The sequence below is a fragment of the Ovis aries genome, chromosome 3, assembly GCF_016772045.2.
Source record: "Ovis aries strain OAR_USU_Benz2616 breed Rambouillet chromosome 3, ARS-UI_Ramb_v3.0, whole genome shotgun sequence".
Taxonomy (NCBI): domain Eukaryota; kingdom Metazoa; phylum Chordata; class Mammalia; order Artiodactyla; family Bovidae; genus Ovis; species Ovis aries.
In genome coordinates, this window is record NC_056056.1 from 184,039,346 (window position 1) to 184,060,926 (window position 21,581).

At 37.9% G+C, this 21,581-nt stretch overlaps 1 protein-coding gene across 3 annotated transcripts in view; it reads left to right on the plus strand.

Moving 5' to 3' along the window:
* DENND5B (DENN domain containing 5B) overlaps positions 1-21,581 on the plus strand; it is a 224,857-nt gene that overhangs the window by 141,073 nt on the left and 62,203 nt on the right. For all 3 annotated transcript variants that reach the window (XM_042247295.2, XM_027967785.3, XM_042247296.2), the window contains 4 exons: positions 1,282-1,469; positions 6,726-7,262; positions 9,967-10,198; positions 14,111-14,261. In XM_042247295.2, the coding sequence (XP_042103229.1) occupies positions 1,282-1,469; positions 6,726-7,262; positions 9,967-10,198; positions 14,111-14,261 (1,108 nt within the window). The remainder of the gene's footprint in view (positions 1-1,281; positions 1,470-6,725; positions 7,263-9,966; positions 10,199-14,110; positions 14,262-21,581) is intronic.

Consider the following 21,581-nt stretch of genomic DNA (forward strand, 5'->3'; position numbering starts at 1 on the left):
ACATGTTTATTAGTAAAATTAGATCTGAACCAGCATGACCCTCGGACACTCATATAGTTTGATGCAGAAACATTAACTGATTATAGGGTGCTGCCCTAGGTAGTTCATGTATGTGTTGTATGCACAGTATTACCTTTGTAAATTAAGTTATGACATGTCTGCCTCCAAAGGTTTAAATAGGGATTATAGACATATGTCTGTACCACTGGTGGCTCCTGCCAATTGCTGGAAATGCGGGTTCTACCCCTGGGTTGTGAAGATCCCCTGGAGAAGGAAATGGCAACCCACTCCAGTATTCTTGCCTGGGAAATCCCATGGATAGATCAGCCTGATGGGCTACAGTCCATGGGGTTGCAGAAGTATCCAACAAGACTTAGCACCTAAACAACAAACAGTAGACATATGTATGTATAGCATCCATGGCAGAGTGGTTTTAGAGGGCACTTCATTTGTAACTATGTGAGTTAATGAATATTAGCTGAACTTATTGTGGTAATATATTTTCCTGTTTATGCATATATCAAATTATAATGTTATATACCTAATACTAATATAATATTTATGTTAATTATATTTCAGTAAAACTGTGAGGAGGAAAGAGGCACTTTAATATTGTGGACAGTTTTTAGTTTTGATAAATTAGCTCATGTAAACAAAACAATAAGAAAAGCAACCTTTAATTTTCCAGTAACTTTCCATTTTGTCTCTGAATTTCAGTTGGAGGTTAACATAGGAAATGTGACTGTAAATATCTTGTATCCTTGAAATGAAGGCTAAAATAAATACAATCAGGACAACTATAGGTTATAGCCATGATCATTTATACAAAAAAAAAAAGAGCCTCTGAATTGAGGATTACATAGATAATACATGTATATGAAAAGGGATCAATAGCAGTATTCTTACACATTTTCAATGGGGGAAATGCCAAGAACAATTTTATTAGTTCTTGTTTGCTTTGCATTTTAAAGGAATGTCAGTTCACATACCAGTGTTTTCATAAACAAAAAGTTTGATGATGTTTCCCACCTGCTCATACCCCCCTGAAAATCATTCAAGTGAAACCTTTCAGCTCTTTAAATTATGATGGGGTAGAACTGACTTCTGTTCTGTGTGGTCATGAAGAAGCATTTTAGCTCAAGAATGTAGCACAAGAATTTTAGCACTTTAGGATTTTAGCACAAGAATTTTTCTGGAAATTGATGTTTTTAAGCTTAATGCAGTGATTATGTTTTGACTTGGAATCTTCCCCTCCGTTTCTGTTATTGTTGTTCTATGCAGATTATCAACGCCTGATGACCGTGGCTGAAGGCATCACCACACTTCTGTTCCCATTTCAGTGGCAGCATGTTTATGTGCCCATCCTCCCTGCTTCTCTGCTACATTTTCTTGATGCTCCTGTCCCTTATCTGATGGGCCTTCAGTCAAAAGAAGGAACTGACCGTTCTAAGCTAGAACTTCCTCAAGAGGTAAAACTTTAAATGAATGATGCAGCATTTGCTCTTTGTTAATTTAGGTCAGGGCCACTTTTGTTAGATAACATTGTCTTTGTCCAAACTGCGTCTCTGGCTATTCTGAATCTTCCAAGTAGGTCTAGGGCAGACACTTGGCATTCAGATCCTGACTTCTAATGGTTATTATGTGACATAGTCAATAATGAAACATGGTTCAAAACAGAACACTGGCAGATTTTCACAGCTGAAAATTTGTGAAGATGGAGTGATAGTAGTATTATCTAGTTGCTTTATTATTCTAATAGTATTTTATTTTTTTACTCATGTTTTAAATTTTGTTTTTAAGTGGTACAGCGCAGTTTTAAAATCCTTCAAAATTATTGTATTAATTGAAGTGAATTTGATTTTTAACCTCTGTCAAATGAAAAGTAAAATCTTTCTGCAAACTAAGGATCATGGAAATATTAAATACTTAGTCTTTGTTTTCAGACATAAGACCAGTTATCAACTTTTTCTGAATGTCAGCTTAGCTAGCTGCGTGAGATAAAAATTCTAACCCTTAGCTTTTAGGCCACCTTAAGATTACTGTACTTTCTGTGTGTTATATTTCCCAATGTTGTTTCAAAAGAAAATAAACAGGAATTATTGAAAGCATTTTGAATCTAATTTTTAGCTGTTTTAGTAGTACTCAGAATTGAAATGTAAAGACTTTGAATTGAAATATTGATGAGAGAGCCATGGCATATTAAAAAACATAAAATGGTTAATTACATTATATTATTAGCCATTTAATTAGCACCTTTCTCAGTAAAGTTTTTCATGCTGTGCTTCACTTTATTTGCTATTATTTCCCATAGAGATTCTCATTTTAATAAGTGAATTTAAAATAACACACTAAGCCACAGATGTTATACCCAGAAATGATTCCTGTAATCATCCATTTCTTGCTTTATTCTAATGAATGTTTTCTTACCAAAATGAACATTTTTGTTCAGGGGAAAGTAGCCAGTTCAGGTCATGTAGAATACACATGCAAACTCTTCTTGTTCCTTTTGAGCTTGTGCATGCTCTCTGCATCTTTCTCGGATGCCTCTTTTTTCTTATAACTGAACTCTCATTTTCTCTTTTATTAAATTAATGTAAGTGTTTTGTTGGTCCAAAGAAGTAAGCCCTTTAAATTTTCAAGGAAAAAGAAGTAGACTAGCCAAAAACAGTTTGATTTAAAGATTTAAACTGTGATGTGTTTTAGTTTCTTGTTGAGTATCTGGTCTATTTACATGTTAATTAAATTATATTTGTTTAGACACAAATGTTACGTTTCCATTTTTGCATGAGTAATAATTGTTGAGAAATTTTTATTTATTTACTTTTAGAGAATTTTAATGCCAGCTTGAAGTATTTGTTATTAGGAAATCTTTCTGTTCTATGTGTCTATGTGTATCCTCTGTGTGTATGTGTCTATATGTATCCTCTGACTCTAAAACTGAACATTAAATACTCTGAAAGCTCTTATAGTAATACCTGTGATTTTCTAAATCATTTACTAAATCAGTACTTTAATAAGTATACATATGTATCTATTCATAGAGTAGAATAATATGAAATAACCTGAATCAGCTGTGAAAATAGTAGTGCTTCTGTGTAGAAAGTATACATGTGTGCATTACTGACTTAGAAGAAAAGGCTAATGGCATATCACTTTGCTCTGCTGTTGTTTTACAATGAGATGAAATAATCCACACACATAATTTGGAAGAGGAAATGGTTATAAAAATAATCATTTTTAAGAGTGGCTAGTAATATTCCCCTTTCCCTAAAAACTGCAAAATAAAATAATAGCTAAAAATAGTGAGAGAGTCTCTTAGAATAGTTGTGAAAATAAGTTTACAAATTATTTTAAGAAGATATGACTTTAGTTGTTAACTAACTAATGTAACTACATAGGCTTATAATTAACTACGCACTCACTAGCCCCATGATTCCAAAATGATAGGCACAGGTAGCTGTTTCTTACATTGTTTTTGGTGGGGTATGGGAACGTGATGGTGCAAGGATGTAACACTGAGAATTAGTTTTATAGACTGGTACCTCACTTTCTAACATCTTTATAATGAATGGTGGACAAAAAGCAAGAGAAAAGCTGAAATAGCATTGCTTTTGCTATTTTCTTTTTGTTAATATCTTGCTTTTGCTACTTTCTTATTGTCATATCTTGCCCTAAAATTCTATGAAACTGTTAAATTTTCTTCTCTGACATACACTTATGCCAGCTTCAGCCATTGAGAAAGCCGAACTCTTACCAAACGTGGAGAGAGCTGCCCTGGCCTCACGTTTTTGGATACTTTATTCTGTCGCCTTCATTTTTAAGGTTCCATAAAATGACCATCTCCTTGAGCCTTATTCATTCATGCAGCAAACAGTTGTCTCATACACTACTAGTATGTGATATCCTGGGAGACATCTAGAGGAAAAAAGTCACCTTTTAAGAGGTGTTCTGTTTTCCAGAATAAGACATTTACAAATATCAATAGCAGAGGCTAAAAAAAATAAGAGGAATGAAAGATCGAAGAATGTATACAAAGGAAATCAGAATGCCTTTAGGATTGGAACAGGCTTCGTGGGAAAAGAGATCATTAAGCTTCAATCCTTTGTCCCATTACTTTTGAGGGAATGTGGGTTGTTTTTAATTGGTAGTAATTACATATCATGAAGGCTTCTGGCAGGTTGATTAGCAAAGTTATAGAAGTATTTAGTCCTAAAACAACATTGAATTGAGATGTTGAGTATATTTTTCATTCTTGAGTTTAAAAAATTTTTTTTAGATTTAATGGTATTAAAAATGAGAAACTGACTTACAAGAATACCCTATTGTATGCAGTTCTTTTCTGTTGTAGAAAAAGGGCTCTTTGATTTGTCTTCAATAAATTTATACAACACAAGTTTACACTCCCTATCTCTTCTTTGCAATAAAACCCCAATTTGGACCCTTGCAAGCCTGCATAGGAAAGTGAGAGAGAATCGAAGGAATATGGAGAGAGAAGCCAATAACTGCAGTGCAGGAACACCCACCTTGCCGTACATTTTGGCTCAGTAGTGATTACGTGTGGAGAAGGAAATGGCAACCCACTCCAGTGTTCTTGCCTGGAGAATCCCAGGGATGGGGGAGCCTGGTCGGCTGCTGTCTATGGGGTCGCACAGAGTCAGGCACGACTGAGGCAACTTAGCAGCAGCAACAGCAGTGATTACATGAGCATGACAAGCTTTAAAATTTCCCCAAACGTATCATTTTTCTCTTTTAATGGGGGAAGGAGAGGGATAGAAAAGGATAACAGGAAGGCATTAATGATGGAGACAGTACAAAATCTAAGTGGTGAGAGGTTGCAGGTTAACATTTAGATTAGCAAGTTAGTGAATTTTTTTCTTCCATTTTTAAAGATATTGAATCATCCATTTGAATTATGGTGACCTAGTTTCTCCCTTTAAGCCTTACAATACATCCTACTTTCTAGAGACTGTAGAAACATATATAAAGATGTGGATTTAAATAAAGCTGTAAGTAGCACTACTGTCTTCGGTAAGATATGACTTCAGCTCTTACTTTATTTTGAGAAAACTATTAACATTGGAAATGAAGCATAATGGAAAAGAAAAGAATCCCTTAAGCCACCAGGCTGTTTGAAGATGCATATCTGGAACAGGTGTCAGGAAATCATGTCCGTTCTTGGGCCTCAGTTTCTTCATCTACAGAATTAAAAGGTTGGATTCAAAGGTTGTCTTAGGCTTAAATAGTCACTGTTGATTCTCTGGTTTTGGATAGCAGAAAATCTTGAGCTTTTATTGATCTTAATGTGGAACTCTGCTATACTCTTGCTTATCAATATCTAACAAGAAGAACAGAGATCAAAAGAGAATAACAGAGACCCAGGTGTTTGCTCTCCTTTTTTCATCTTGGTGGTGGTGGTTTAGTAGCTAAGTTGTGTCCGACTCTTGTGACCCCATGGACTGTAGCCTGCCAGGCTTCTCTGTCCATGGAATTCTCCAGGCAAGAATACTGGAGTGGATTGCCATTTCCTTCTCCAGAGGATCTTCCTAACTCAGGGATTGAACCTGGGTCTCCTGCATTGCAGGCAGATTCTTTACAGACTTAGCTACGAAGGATGTTAGCATTCAAGATCAGAGGACAGTGTGAATTCTGTCTTTGTTGACCTTGGGGGCATTGTTGGGGGCCAGGTAGAGGGAAGTATGAGCTGAGACTTCCTGTTCTGTTTACTGACTTCACCTTATGCATACTAATACAGTCAGGATCAATTTTATGTGATGGGCTACCTTGCCCTCCTCCTCCACCCCAATTTAGGAGCCCAGTTTTCCTTTACTCTGACAACCTTGTTCTGACTAAGAGGGTGTGAACAATAAAGGTAAAATGCTGGTTTTGCATATATTGTCATCAGGTACCTGAGGGATAATCCAAATTTTATGCAAGTACTTAGCCCCTTGAATTTTCTTTATCTACTTGAAAGATATTTAAAAGTCTTTTAATTCAAAATCTTGAGTGTAAGCAAACTCAAAAAAAAAAAAGCCATTTTCTCTTACTTCAGCCTCTTCTTTTGCTTGACTCAGAATATTCAAGTCAAGTCTGAATTACTCAAGGGTCACTTACCTTTTCTCGAGGCACTAACCCCACCCCTCTCTGTCTCCTGCTCTTTGTCCTGGCTTCTGAAATGGTCTTGCCATATATGAGGTTGAAGCTAATTTTGGATAAAGTGAAAATTTGTGGATTTTCTGTGAACTGTAATGCTCTTTGACAATTTCTTTCAATTTTGGAATACTATAGCTGCTAAGTTTTAGCAATTATTAATTCTAAATTATAAATGGTGTTAGAGCAGTGGAATGGCATAGAAAGTTCAAGCTCAGTGAGCATTTTACCCTGTGCCTCCTATTTGTAAGGTGCTATGAATCTCTGCACTTTTACTTGTTTAAGGAATACTTACTGGATGCCATATATTGCAGAGTCACATCCCCATCAGTTATAATAGACTGATGAGACCTGGAGGAAATGATTTATATATATGTTAAAGATATATATTCTTTTACATAGGGGAAAATGCTGACAACAGAGATTTATTTTTAAAGAACAAAAAATTCTTAACTCTGAGGAGGTTAACATAAAAGGCTGTGGAAACCTGTAGTTTTGTTAATAATAGCTGGCAAGAATATTTTAGAACATAATATTCCTTTACTTTAAAACCTTTGTATTTCTTTTTTCTCTTTCAGGCTAACTTGTGTTTTGTAGATATTGACAACCATTTTATTGAGTTGCCTGAAGAATTTCCACAGTTCCCCAATAAAGTGGATTTTATCCAGGAACTCTCTGAAGTTCTTCTTCAGTTTGGGATCCCTCCTGAGGGCAGTCTACATTGCAGTGAGAGTGCCACCAAGCTCAAGAATCTGGTTCTGAAAGACTTGGTCAATGACAAGAAGAATGGCAACGTCTCTGCAAATAGCATCAGCATGTATGAGTTACTGAAGGGCAATGAAACCATAGCTCGTCTCCAGGCTCTGGCCAAGCGGACTGGTGTGACTGTGGAAAAAATGGACCTCTCTGCCTCTCTGAGTGAAAAAGAAAAAGACTTAAAACTGCAGTGTGAAGAGGCAGAACTAAGGGACTACCAGCTCAATGTTCAACTCCGAGAGATCTTTGCCAACCGCTTTACACAGATGTTTGCAGATTATGAAGCGTTTGTGATTCAGACTGCCCAGGACCTGGAATCATGGCTGACCAACCGGGAACAGATGCAAAACTTTGATAAAGTAAAAAGACCAGAGTTTCCCTTTTTATGGTTCTTAATAGTCTATATGTTATTGATTTTGCTAACTTTTTTAAAATAGATATTCCCCCCACCCATCCCCTTAAGAACTTTTCTTAACCATTATTTTATAATAGATAAAATAATTTCACAGGAAAGTAAATGAACTAGCTCATTAAGCTGCTCACTGAATCATGTATTAAATTGCCTTTAACCTCATTTTTGAATTTTCTATACTTTGAAGATACTTGAAATAGAAACTCTTAAATTTCATTCATTTTTCAAATCTGTTAACACTACCTCACCTTGTAAGAGTTTTATTTACTCATATTTTAGGATCAAATCTAGTTAAATGAAGCCTATTCCTTTCTAATAAAGCCTTAGATTTTTGTCTTCATCCCACGGTGAAGTCACAACTTGCCCATATAAAGGTAACAAACAGTTTACTTTCAGAAGGTAAATTTTTATCTCAGCATCAAAAGAGAAAAAAATGAGGTTTTATGAGAAAAATGAGGTTTTATGACTGTTAGACTGTGTTCTGAAGTATCAGAAAAGGAAGACAGAAAATGATACTAGCTTTTAATTGTCCTGCTGAAGTTGAGGCTTCTTTCTAAGGTCTACTATGTTCTTCTGCCAGTTTTTCTGGACACATTCACCAGATTCCTTTCCCCACCACCACCACCACCACCACCCCTGCCCAAGACGAGAGCACTTAGGGGTGTACATTAACTCTTTCAGGTCACTAGGATGTAGTTCAGTCCCTTGCCTTTATGGTTGCCAAGGCATGATGTTGCAATTAGAATAAATTATGGCCTTTTGCTAAATGGTATCTTTGTGTCATGGAAGACCTCTCAAAGAAGCTAATATGTTCCAAGAGGCTAATCTACAATCTTGGAGCATCTGCCAAATAAGTGTTAACAAAAAATTTCTGTAAAGGTGGGTAGTAGAAAAGATTTTTTTCTGATTTCATCAGGTATTTTTCAGATAGTTATATAAACCACATTTAACAGTTAAATTCTGATGCACTTTATGTTAGAGAAAACTTCTTTAATAAATTAAGAGGCCTTCACCTATCCAAATGTATTCCTGCTGTTAGGTTCCTTTCTCATTAAGCTTAACCATTTCTGCACATTTTTTCCTAGCCAGCTTGGAACTAATCTTTGTATACTCATGATTTATCCTTGAAGCAATTCAAATTATTATCTAAATCAAGCCCTGGTACATTCTTCCTCTTAATCTTTATGTAGCTTTAAACTATAAATGGAATTCTTTTTATATAACCCCTAGAGAAATGAAAGTTTCATGTTGGATTCCAGAAGGCTTGTAATCATCTCATTTTTCACTAGGAAAATTTACAGAACTATCACATACTAGTCCTGTAAGCCAAGTCTTTGCTGACTTAAAGTGATACAGCCCACAAGCATCTGAATATCAAAAAGCCAGACATTTGGTCCATTTAGGAAAAAAGGCTGTTTGCTCTATGAAAAGTAGGGTTGATATTTATCTCTAAAATACCTTTTTAAGAGGTGAGCTGACTTCTGGAGACTGCTATGAACCATTCTTGGGCCATTTGGATTTGTGTGACTACATCTAAGCTATGAAGGCACTTAAATTGAATAAGTGGATTTCTGTAAGGAAGTTTTTCAAAGACATCCTAAATATCAGAACTTGTTTCCTAAATAAATATGCTGGGAGAAAGCTATAAGTATTAAGGAGAGCAACAATAGGTCAGAACATATACTTCCACCTTTCCCCTTCTGGCTTTTGCCACATTGCATTCAGTCAAAAGAATGAAAAGCAGAGGCATCTCAGTAGGTGAAATATTAGTCCAGTTCCAAATTTTAGCTAGTGCCAAGTTGTGACTAGAATTCCTCTACATGCATGGATCTGAAGAGCCAAAGGAAAGAAATGAACCCTTTGAATTAGAAGCTGATCACAATTTCCTGAGCCATTCCATGCAAGCAGACAAGCTGGTAACAGGGACATGTGGCTGGCTGTACATGTTTTCAACAGGCTTGGCTTGCTTTGGATGGTTTTCCAGGCAGTGATTTTTTTAGTGGTTAAGGCCCAGACTATTCTGTTAGCACAGGTCTGGATGGAGTTTGATCTTGAATTAGTACTCATCCATCAGTTTCTCACTTTGGGCACCTAGGAAAACTTCTACGTGAAGAACAGATGATTTTACTTATAAACACAAATTCCATATTGTTGGGGTTTTTTTTTGAAGAGTATTGCTTATGCATATATTAATGCTATTATTGTATCCATTAATCACCTGGCTGCCTTATGACTTGGAGGTATTTGGCATAGTCTAGGAATAGAGAGTGGAAAAAATTACAGCTCACTGGGGAAAAGGTGTCAAATTTAATGGCAAGTGAAGAGAATAATTGATGTTCGTGTAGCGACTGATCCACCATGTTTCATTAACAGTGCTCTCTTTTTCCTGCATGATGGTCATGAGGACCAGAATGTAAATCAGTTTTGAAAGGTAGGAGCAGCACTAATGACTTAAGTGACCTGAATTCTATGAATTTAAAAGATGGGGGAGGCGGGGAGTGAAGTTTTAAGGATTTTTGAATTTCATACATTAGTTTTGCGTGTTATAAGATTGAAAAGGAATGACCTTAGCGACAGATAATTTTGGGGTTTATCATGTAGTATTAAGATGATCTCTTTGCACTAATAATTGCCTGATTGTCTCACTACAGGCTTCCTTCCTGTCTGACCAGCCAGAGCCATACCTGCCATTTCTTTCACGCTTCATTGAAACACAGATGTTTGCCACCTTTATTGATAACAAAATTATGTCTCAATGGGAAGAGAAAGACCCTTTGCTTCGAGTCTTTGACTCTCGGATTGAAAAGATAAGACTGTATAATGTAAGGGCACCTACCTTGAGGACATCTATTTATCAGAAATGCAGCACTTTAAAAGAAGCAGGTACATTTGTCATGCCTTTAAAAACGAGCTTAAAATCCACGATCATTTCTTTTTACACATTGTTGACCTTATAAACCACAAAATTAATTTTCAGTTTTAGACTTCCTGGTTAATCCTTGTGCTATATCAAGAGATGCTTTCTGCAGTTTTGTTTCGTTCTGTTTTGTGAGCTAATGTCTGTCCTATTCCCACTTGACATTCCTCTTCCCTGAGAAGACGAAAAACAGGAACAAGCTGAGTGGATTAGAACTATTAGGTTCCTGTAATTTCTGTCTTATTCTCTTTATTACCTTAATGAAAAAAATATTAATTTTTGTTTTGCTGCTTATTTTGCTTTTTTTTGCTTTTTACCTTTTCTTCTCTTCATCTAAGGAAAATAAGTATTAATTTACCATAGTAAATTTGAGTTGCTACCTAATTTACATAATTAAAACTATTTATTTTAGTGGCACCATTAATTAAAATAGCTTCATCTATTGAAATTAAACCTCTAGATTCTCGTATTCAAATGAGAGCTTCCCAACCCTGATGTTAGTTTTTCTCTCAGAGAATTAATAGTCTTGGCTGATCTTGTCTGGCAGTGTAATACTATAGTCAGTTAAATAAATAATCATATTAAAAGTGTTTACTGAGCACATACTATTTCATGTACAGTTTTGCATTTGATCATCATAATGGGGAGGTATAGACACATTTTATTGCCTGTTTTATTGCTGCCTTCATCTTACAGTTGAGAAAACTGAGAGGTGAAGTCACTTGCTTGTGATTGCATAGCTAGTTGTTGATGAAGCCCTGATTTGAACCAGAGTTTGACTGATTCTAGCACCTGGAGTCTTAACACATTAAGCTGTTCTTTCAATAAATAAACAATAAATAAACATGTAAAATGTACCAGTCCACATAGTTTTATAGTTTTGTACCCGATTCCTAACTCTTTCTTAGTTTATTTCTCTGCCAATAAACTGACCTCTATCACTTGAGTGCCCCTTCCTTTTATTTCTTCCCCTTCAAGTGTAAAAGCTGTTTGAGAGCAACCTTCTTTTTTTTTTTTTTTTTTTTGAGCAAAAAGCAGCAAATATAGATTTTCTTTGCTCTGCCTCTGTTGCTTGCCTTTCTTGCTTCATTTGAGGTAGAGCAGAGTTACAAGAGTGTGGTGATGCTGTAACTAGCATGTTTTAAGGAAAGAAGTATATAAATGATGTCTCGTGTAGCCTTCAGAGGTTTCTGATAACTTGAGGAAATATCATTCTGTTATATCCCACTTATGAGGGTAGATCCTTGGAACCCTTTAGAAAGTGACAGTTGCCTCTCTGTTTCTGAAAGTTGGGGGAGTAGAGTGATCAAAATTGTCTATGCCTGTTCAGAGAGTAGTGTGGCTTTCAGTGCTTTAGTAGCCATGTAAATAGTATAATGCCTTCTTGAGCAAATTTTATTCTTCCCTTCCTGACAGAATTTTTTAAATGAAGCTAAGTACTGATTGCTTTATTTGTATGCTTCTAGAAAGTTTCTTCAATTAAAATAGATTCTTGGCCTCTCAAGAGTTTGGTACTCGTACTGTCATCACAAAAATTATATAATACTCTTAAAACTGTACCATTATAGATTTACCATATTTGAAAGAGATTAAACTAAGTTTAGGAATAGTCTCCCAGGAACTTAATTTATCAAAGACTTTCTTTAAAGGGAGGCAGTTGACTGTGACTATATCTGTCTCTCATGAATGGTGCAGTTATTTCTTTTATCAGGTAAAAGGTAATAGACTTTTATCTTTTAAAAGACTTACCTCACCCTCACCCCCATCCCAGCCCCAACAGAAGCTATAGAGATTGGGATTTTGTTGTTGACATTGAGTTTTATTGTGTATCTTTTGTTTTGTTTGGTCCTTTGTTGTTTTGCTTTTGTTTCTATTTTGCCTCAACTAAAAAGAATTTTGATTTGCAGGTGAACGCTTTAGGCAGAGGCTATCTGCTGCTGATATTGTGGCACCAGAACCTCATGATTTCTTTGCAGAAAGACAACAAATTGCTAGTAACGCAGAGTTTTCTTATTCCTTACCGATCACAGAAAATTAGTTTTGGCACAAACCCTTGAAAGTCTAACAACAGGCCTATGACCTCTTGAAGCAGGCATTTAATAATTTCTGAATGTTCAGTATTCACTGATGGTATAATCACTGAAATGTAACATTGCATTGTGCTCCCTGTGGCAATCTTATAAACCCAGATAATTAATTGTGAATCACTATTTTTGTTTCTACAGAGCTTCCTAACTAAAGGAAAATAACTCAATATCAGATGGGTTTTTCTATCACTTTAAATCCAACAGAAAAACTGATGCTACTTTTCTTTTTTTCCTTTTGTGAGGGTAGAAGCACTTTTTGGCAGAGGTGAAATTTTGTAGTAGTTCATGGAACATAAAATTGGCGGGGACTTCAGAGAATTCCACACCATGAATCTAAGCATTATTTGCCTAAATCTAATTGTGTTTTATAAAATTAGGAAGCATTAAGAATATATATATACTGTTGTGGAAAGTCAGAGGGCATCATTGAAAATTAAATATCACTGCATTAAAGCATGACACCCTTTTGCCCAGTCCAGAATATATGGACTGTATTTTGAGAGAAGTTACAAGTTACACATTAAAATGAAATTTTAAAAAGTTTTGGATAAATTCATATGAGTTATAAAGAAAAATTAGGAAAGCTTAAAGTAGATGTCTCACACTTTGAAGTTTAGTGTAATAACGCCTTCTGTACACATCTCTTAATTCTGCAGACACAAACACTGGCTGGGAAGCATTGATCTCACATAAGATGATCTTAAGTAGATTCTTTTGACTAGAGTGAAATGTATCATTCACAGACCTCTTCCCACCCCAAAGATTTTCTTTAGAATATATATGGAGAAGAACCAGCAATACTCAATCTGCTGGTATTGAATAGGGCAAAGTAAACTGATTCTGTGAAATATTTATAAGAAAATACCTTTTTACTTCTCTCAGATCCCAAGATTGGCAGTGCCCACAGTGTGTTCTGTTCATCACACACACAGTTACTGTTTGTCCTTCCCAGCAGTAATCTCTAGGCAAGGTTACGAGTATTAATGTTTTCTCTTATAAATTCAATTGATAAAGACATTTAAGATCAGATTTTTTTTAACCAGAGAAATAGTTCACAGTTTCTTTCCTGAGCCTTTGAAACATCTCTCAACTTTCAGTGGTTTTAAAATAGAAATATTGAGTAATTTCTATTTTTTAACTCTGGCCTATATTATTCTTGAAATGACAGTTTTTTATTCTCTGGACATTTTCTAAATGCCTGCTTATTTTATTTTTCTCTGCATTACCCATTTTGATCTAATGAACACTTTTAAATAACTCCTAATGAGAATGAGACTGTTGCTAAAAGTAAAGGTAATAGACTTTACACAGTTCCTTGTTTTTTACAAGTGGAAAAGCATGAATATTTAATGGATCTTTGCACAAAGAAATAAAGTAACATAGGGCTATAGTGCTTGCTTTTACCTTCTCTAATTTGTCTTTCAGCTCAAGGAAGATATTTTATTTGCCATCATTTTCTTTAATGTTGTACTTAGAACCATATTTTCATTAAGAATATGAATTTCCCACTCACGGGAAACTGTTTCAGTACTAAATTATAGATTGTTTTTTAACCCCACTGCCCTGCTTTTGCCACATGCAGAAAATAGTATGAAAATTCATTATCTAGTATTTACTTAAAACTAACCTTTTTATACTTACATTATACTGATTTCTGAAGAGCTTTTGTAAAAATCTATTTCAGACTATCACAAAGATTGAGTTTCTTGTCACTGCATGAGTAGAGGAAGCATTATCTTTTAAGGTTTAGCCAATGAAATGTTTCTAACATGTTATAAATTTAATTTATAGCCCAGTCAATTGAACAGCGACTGATGAAAATGGATCACACTGCTATCCACCCACATCTGCTTGATATGAAAATTGGTCAAGGCAAATATGAGCAAGGATTTTTTCCAAAGTTACAGTCTGATGTCTTGGCAACAGGACCGACTAATAACAAGTAAGCATGTTCTTCTTTTGAGTCGTTGGTTGAAATAGTGAATGAAGGGCACAGTGCTCTGCACCTCTTATGGGGACTGCTTAACTATTAAAGATTTTATCAGTCATTACTTTTTTGAAAACCAAATTAATCTGCTTGAAATATGAATTGATAACGAGTATTTGACTTTTAATTTCATCATGTAAGAAAATGCAAAAGTAGAGATTTTTTTCTTGTTGAAGTAATGTGCGCTTAGGAATAGTTTTAAATGACTGTTTAAATATAATGCTAATACTGTCTAATGGAATTAGAAAAGTTATGCCTTCACTGTCCATATTAGTTTCCTAGGACTGCTGTAACAAAGTACTGCAAACTTGGTGGCTTAAAATGACAAATTTATTCTTTCATAGTTCTGGAAGCTGTAAGTCCAAAATCAAAATGTTGGCAGTGCTATGCTCCTTCCAAAGCCTGTAGGAGAGGATCCTTTCTTGTGTTTTCCAACTTCTGGTGGCCCCAGGCAATATTTGGCTTATAGTAACATAACTCAGTCTCTGCCTCTACTTCACATGGCTACTATCGCTTGTCTATGTTCAAGTATTTCTCTTCTTATGAGGACACCAGTCATGTTGGATCAGGGCCCATCCTAATGGCCTTATCTTAACATCTGCAAAGACCTATTTCCAAATAAGATCAAATTCACAGGTGTTGGGATTAAGATTTCAGCATTTATTTTAGGGAGACACAATTCGACCCATGCCACCATTTAGTACTTTTAAATATCAGGTGCAGAAATTACAAAACAACCAAAAATAAAGATAAACCCTGTCATTCTTTATGGTAGATGATCCCATTCAGAAAATATTTGAATATGGTTAGAATTGAAAACACTTACTTGGGTTTAAAGGAATTCTTGATTTTAGATGAATACCTGTATGTATACTCAGTCCTGTCCGACTCTTTGCAACCGCACAGACTATAGCCCATTTTCATACAGTTCATGGGGTTCTCAAGGCAAGAATACTGAAGTGGTTTGCCATTCCCTTCTCCAGTGGACTGCATTTTCTCAGAACTCTCCACCATGAGCCATCCATCTTAGGTGGCCCTATACAGCATGGCTCATAGTTTCATTGAGTTAGACAAGGCTGTGGTCTGTGTGATCAGATTAGTTAGTTTTCTGTGATTGTGATATTCACCCTGTCTGCCCTCTGATGTAGAAGAATAAGAGGCTTATGGAAGCTTCCTGATGGGAGAGACTGACTGAGAGGGAAACTGGGTCTTGTTCTGATGGGCGGAGCCATGTTCAGTTCAGTTCAGTCACTCAGTAGTGTCCAACTCTTTGTGAACCCATGAATTGCAGCACGCCAGGCCTCCCTGTCCATCACCAACTCCTGGAGTTCATTCAAACTCATACCCATCAAGTCAGTGATGCCATCCAGCCATCTCATCCTCTGCCATCCCCTTCTTCTCCTGCCCCCAATCCCTCCTAGCATCAGGTTCTTTTCCAGTGAGTCAACTCTTCGTATGAGGTGGCCAAAGTATTGAGTTTCAGCTTTAACATCATTCCTTCCAGTGAACACCCAGGACTGATCTCCTATAGGATGGATGGGTTGGACCTCCTTGCAGTCCAGGGACTCTCAAGAGTCTTCTCCAACACCACAGTTCAGAAGCATCAGTTCTTCAGCACTCAGTTTTCTTCACAGTCCAACTCTCACATCCATACATGACTACTGGAAAAACCATAGCCTTGACTAGACGGACCTTTGTTGGCAAAGTAATGTCTCTGCTTTTCAATATACTATCTAGGTTGGTCATAACTTTCCTTCCAAGGAGTAAGTGTCTTAATTTCATGGCTGCAGTCACCAACTGCAGTGATTTTGGAGCCCAAGAAAATAAAGTTAACCACTGTTGCCCCAACTGTTTCCCATGAAGTGATGGGACCAGATGCCATGATCTTAGTTTCCTGAATGTTGAGCTTTAAGCCAACTTTTTCACTCTCCACTTTCACTTTCATCAAGAGGCTTTTTAATTCACTTTCTGCCATAAAGGTGGTGTCATCTGCATATCTGAGGTTATTGATATTTCTCCCGGCAGTCTTGATTCCAGCTTGTGCTTCTTCCAGCTCAGCATTTCTCATGATGTACTCTGCATGTAAGTTAAATAAGCAGGGTGACAATATACAGCCTTGACATACTCCTTTTCCTATTTGGAACCAGTGTGTTGTTCCATGTCCAGTTCTAACTGTTGCTTCCTGACCTGCATATAGGTTTCTCAAGAGGCAGGTCGGGTGGTCTGGTACTCCCATCTCTTTCAGAATTTTCCACAATTTATTGTGATCCACACAGTCAAAGGCTTTGGCATAGTCAATCAAGCAGAAATAGATGTTTTTCTGGAACTCTCTTGCTTTTTTGATGATGCAGCGGATGTTGGCAATTTGATCTCTGGTTCCTCTGCCTTTTCTAAAACCAGCTTGAACATCAAGAAGTTCACAGTTCACGTATTGCTGAAGTCTGGCTTGGAGAATTTTGAGCATTACTTTACTAGCATGTGAGATGAGTGCAATTGTGCAGTAGTTTGAGGATTCTTTGGCATTGCCTTTCTTTGGGATTGGAATGAAAACTGACCTTTTCCAGTCTTGTGGCCACTGCTGAGTTTTCCAAATTTGATGGCATATTGAGTGCAGCACTTTCACAGCATCATGTTTCAGGATCTGAAATAGCTCAACTGAAATTCCACCACCTCCACTAGCTTACTTTCTAAGGCCCACTTGATTTCACATTCCAGGATGTCTGGATCTAGGTGAGTGATCGCACCATCGTGATTATTTGGGTCATGAAGCTTTTTTTGTACAGTTCTGTGTATTCTTGCCACCTCTTCTTAATATCTTCTGCTTCTGTTAGGTCCATACAATTTCTGTCCTTTATCAAGCCCATCTTTGCATGAAATGTTCCCTTGGTATCTCTAATTTTCTTGGAGAGATCTCTAGTCTTTCCCATTCTATTGTTTTCCTCTATTTCTTTGCATTGATCACTGAGGAAGGCTTTCTTATCTCTTCTTGCTATTCTTTGGAACTCTGCATTCAAATGGGAATATCTTTCCTTTTCTCCTTTGCTTTTCACTTCTCTTCTTTTCACAGCTATTTGTAAGGCCTCCCCAGACAGCCATTTTGCTTTTTTGCATTTCTTTTCCATGGGGATGGTCCTGATTTCTGTCTCCTGTAAAATGTCACGAACCTCAGTCCATAGTTCTTCAGGCACTCTTGTCTATCAGATCTAGTCCTTTTAATCTATTTCTCACTTCCACTGTATAATCATAAGGGATTCGATTTAGGTCATACCTGAATGGTCTAGTGGTTTTCCCTACTTTCTTCAATTTAAGTCTGAATTTGACAATAAGGAGTTCATGATCTGAGCCACAGTCAGCTCCCAGTCTTGTTTTTGCTGACTGTATAGAGCTTCTCCATCTTTGGCTGCAAAGAATATAATCAGTCTGATTTCAGTGTTGACCATCTGGTGATATCCATGTGTAGAGTCTTCTCTTGTGTTGTTGGAAGAGGGTGTTTGCTATGACCAATGCGTTCTCTTGGCAAAACTGTATAAGCCTTTGTCCTGCTGCATTCTGTACTCCAAGGCCAAATTTCCCTTTACTCCAGGTATTTCTTGACTTCCTACTTGTGCATTCCAGTCCCCTATAATAAAAAAAAAAAAAACATCTTTTTTGTGTGTTAGTTCTAAAAGGTCTTTTAGATCTTCATAGAATTGTTCAACTTCACCTTCTTCACCGTTACTGGTTGGGGCATAGGCTTGGATTATGGTGATATTGGATGCTTTGCCATGGAAACGAACAGAGATCATTCTGTTGTTTTTGAGATTGCATCCAAGTACTGCATTTTGGACTCTTTTGTTGACCATGATGGCTACTCCATTTCTTCTGAGGGATTCCTGCCCACAGTAGTAGATATAGTGGTCATCTGAGTTAAATTCAGCCATTCCAGTCCATTTTAGTTTGCTGATTCCTAGAATGTCGACGTTCACTCTTGCCATCTCCTGTTTGACCACTTCCAATTTGCCTTGATTCATGGACCTAACATTCCAGGTTCCTCTGCAATATTGCTCTTTACAGCATCAGACCTTGCTTCTATCATCAGTCACATCCACAACTGGGTATCGCTTTTGCTTTGGCTTCATCCCTTCATTCTTTCTGGAGTTATTTCTCCACTGATCTCCAGTAGTATATTGGGCACCTACTGACCTGGGGAGTTCCTCTTTCAGTATCCTATCATTTTGCCTTTTCATACTGTTCATGGGGTTCTCATGGCAGGAATAATGAGGTGGTTTGCCATTCCCTTCTCCAGTGGACCACATTCTGTCAGACCTCTCCACCATGACCTGTACGTCTTGGGTGGCCCCACACAGCATGGCTTAATTTCATTGAATTAGACAAGGCCGTGGTACATGTGATCAGATTGGCTAGTTTTCTGTGATTATGGTTTTAGTGGGTCTACCCTCTTATGCCCTCTCGCAACACCTGCCATCTTACTTGGGTTTCTCTTACCTTGGACAAAGGGTATCTCCTCACAGCTGCCCCTCCTGACCTTGAACGTGGAGTAGCTCTTCCTGGCCCTCCCCCGTGCAGCCGCTGCTCCTTGGACGTGGGGTTGTTCCTCTCAATCTTTAATCCAATTTTCTGTTGATGGGTGGAGCTGTGTTCCCTCCCTGCTATTTATCTGGGGCCAAACTGTGGTGGAGATAATGAAGATAATGGTGGCCTCCGTCAAAATATCCCATGCATGTACTGCTACACTCAATACCCCCAACCCTGCAGCAGGCCACCACTGACCCACCCTTCTGCCGGAGACTCCTGGACACTCCCAGGCAAGTCTGAGTCAGTCTCTTGTGGGGTCACTGCTCCTTTCTCCTGGGTCCTGGTGCGCACAAGGTCTGTTTGTGCCATCCAAGAGTCTGTTTCCCAGTCTTGTGTAAGTTCTGGCAGCTCTGTTAGGGTTAGGCGACTTCCTCCAAGAGGGCTTATGCCATACCCAAGTATGCTGCACCCAGAGGCCCTGCCCCTGCGGCAGTCCACTGCAGACCCATACCTCCACAGGAACACTCAAACAGTTGTGTCTCGGTCTCTGTGGGGTCTCTAGGTCCTGGTGTGCACACAGTTTGTTTGAGCCCTCTGAGCATGTCTGGCGGGAATGGGGTTTGATTCTAAACGCAAATTCGCCCCTCCTGCCATCTTGCTAGGGCTTCACCTTTGCCCTTGGACGTGGGGTATCTCCTCTCAGCCACTCTAGCGCCGCACAACCACCACTCCAGCACCTACTATCTTGGCTGGGGCTTCTCTGACCTTGGACGTGGGGTACCTCCTCACAGCCATTCCAGCGCCACACCAAAGCAAAAACAACAGCCAGTTGCAGATGTGATTGGTGTTAGAAGGAAAGTCCGATGCTGTAAAGAGCAGTATTGCCTAGGAACCTGGAATGTTAGGTCCACAAATCAAGGCAAATTGGAAGTGGTCAAACAGGAGATGGCAAGAGTAAACGTCGACATTTTAGGAAACAACAACTAAAATGGACTGGAATGAGTGAATTTAACTCAGATGACCATTATATCTACTACTATGGACAATAATCCCTTATAAGAAATGGAGTAGCCATCATAGTCAACAAAAGAGTCCAAAATGCAGTACTTGGATGTAATCTCAAAAACGACAGAATGATCTCTGTTCGTTTCCCAGGCAAACCATTCAATATTACAGTAATCCAAGTCTTTCCCCCAACCAGTAATGCTGAAGAAGCTGAAGTTAAACGGTTCTGTGAAGACCTACAAGACCTTTTAGAACTAACACCCAAAAAAGATGTCCTTTTCATTATAGGGGACTGGAATGCAAAAGTAGGAAGTCAAGAAACACCTGGAGTAGCGGGCAGATTTGACCTTGGAGTACAGAATGAAGTAGGGCAAAGGCTAATAGAGTTTTGCCAAGCTTTTGACTGTGTGGATCAAAACAAACTGTGGAAAATTCTGAAAGAGATGGGAATACCAGACCACCTGACCTGCCTCTTGAGAGATCTGTATGCAGGTCAGGAAGCAACAGTTAGAACTGCACGTGGAAGAGCAGACTGGTTCCAAATAGGAAAAGGAGTACATCAAGGCTGTATATTGTCACCCTGCTTATTTAACTTATATACAGAATACATCATGAGAAACACTGGGCTGGATGAAGCACAAACTGGAATTAAGATTGCCGAAGATTGCCGGGAGAAATATCAATAACCTCAGATATGCAGATGACACCAGCCATATGGCAGGAAGTGAAGAACTAAAGAGCCTCTTTGATGAAAGTGAAAAGGTTGGCTTAAAACTCAACATACAGAAAGCTAAGATCATGGCATCTTGGCCTATCACTTCATGGCAAAAAGATGGGGAAACAATGGAAAGAGTGAGAGACTTTATTTTGGGGGGCTCCAAAATCACTGTAGATGGTGACTGCAGCCATGAAATTAAAAGATGCTTGTTCCTTGGAAATAAAGTTATGGCCAACCTAGACAGCATATTGAAAAGCAGAGACATTACTTTGCCATCAAAGGTCCATCTAGTCAATGCTATGGTTTTTCTAGTAGTCATGTATGGACATGAGAGTTGGATTATAAAGAAAGCTGAGCTTCAGAGAATTGATGCTTTGAACTGTGGTATTGAAGAAGACTTTTGAGAGTCCCTTGAACTGCAAGGAGGTCCAACCAGTCCATCCTAAAGGAAATCAGTCCTGAATATTCCTTGGAAGGACTGATGCTGAAACTCCAATTCTTTGGCCATCTGATGGGACGAACTCACTCATTTGAAAAGACTCCGATGCTGGGAAAGATTAAAGGTGGGAAGAAAGAGAAGGGGACGACGAGGATGAGATGTTTGGATGATGTCACTGACTCAGTGGACATGAGTTTGAGTAAACTTTGGGAGTTGGTGATGGTCAGGGAGGCCTGGTGTGCTGCAGTTCATGGGGTCTCAAAGAGTCAGACACGATTGAGTGATCAAACTGAACTGAACTGTAGCCCACCAGGCTCCTCTGTCCATGGGATTTCCTAGGCAAGAATGCTGGTGGGTTGCCATTTCCTTTTCCAAGGGATCTTCCTGGACCAGGGAGCAAATCTGAGTCTTCTGCTTTGGCAGGAGGTGAATACAGGTGTGTAATAAAGGAATATTTTGTAAGAAGAGAACTCAAAGACTGGTAATGGGGAATATGTTAAGTTGGAAAGAAGATTTTGAATTGGAAATTGGCAATTTTGAAATTTAGTTCATTCCTGGCCACTTAGAATGCTTGAACAGTTGGAATCATTTGCCTCTT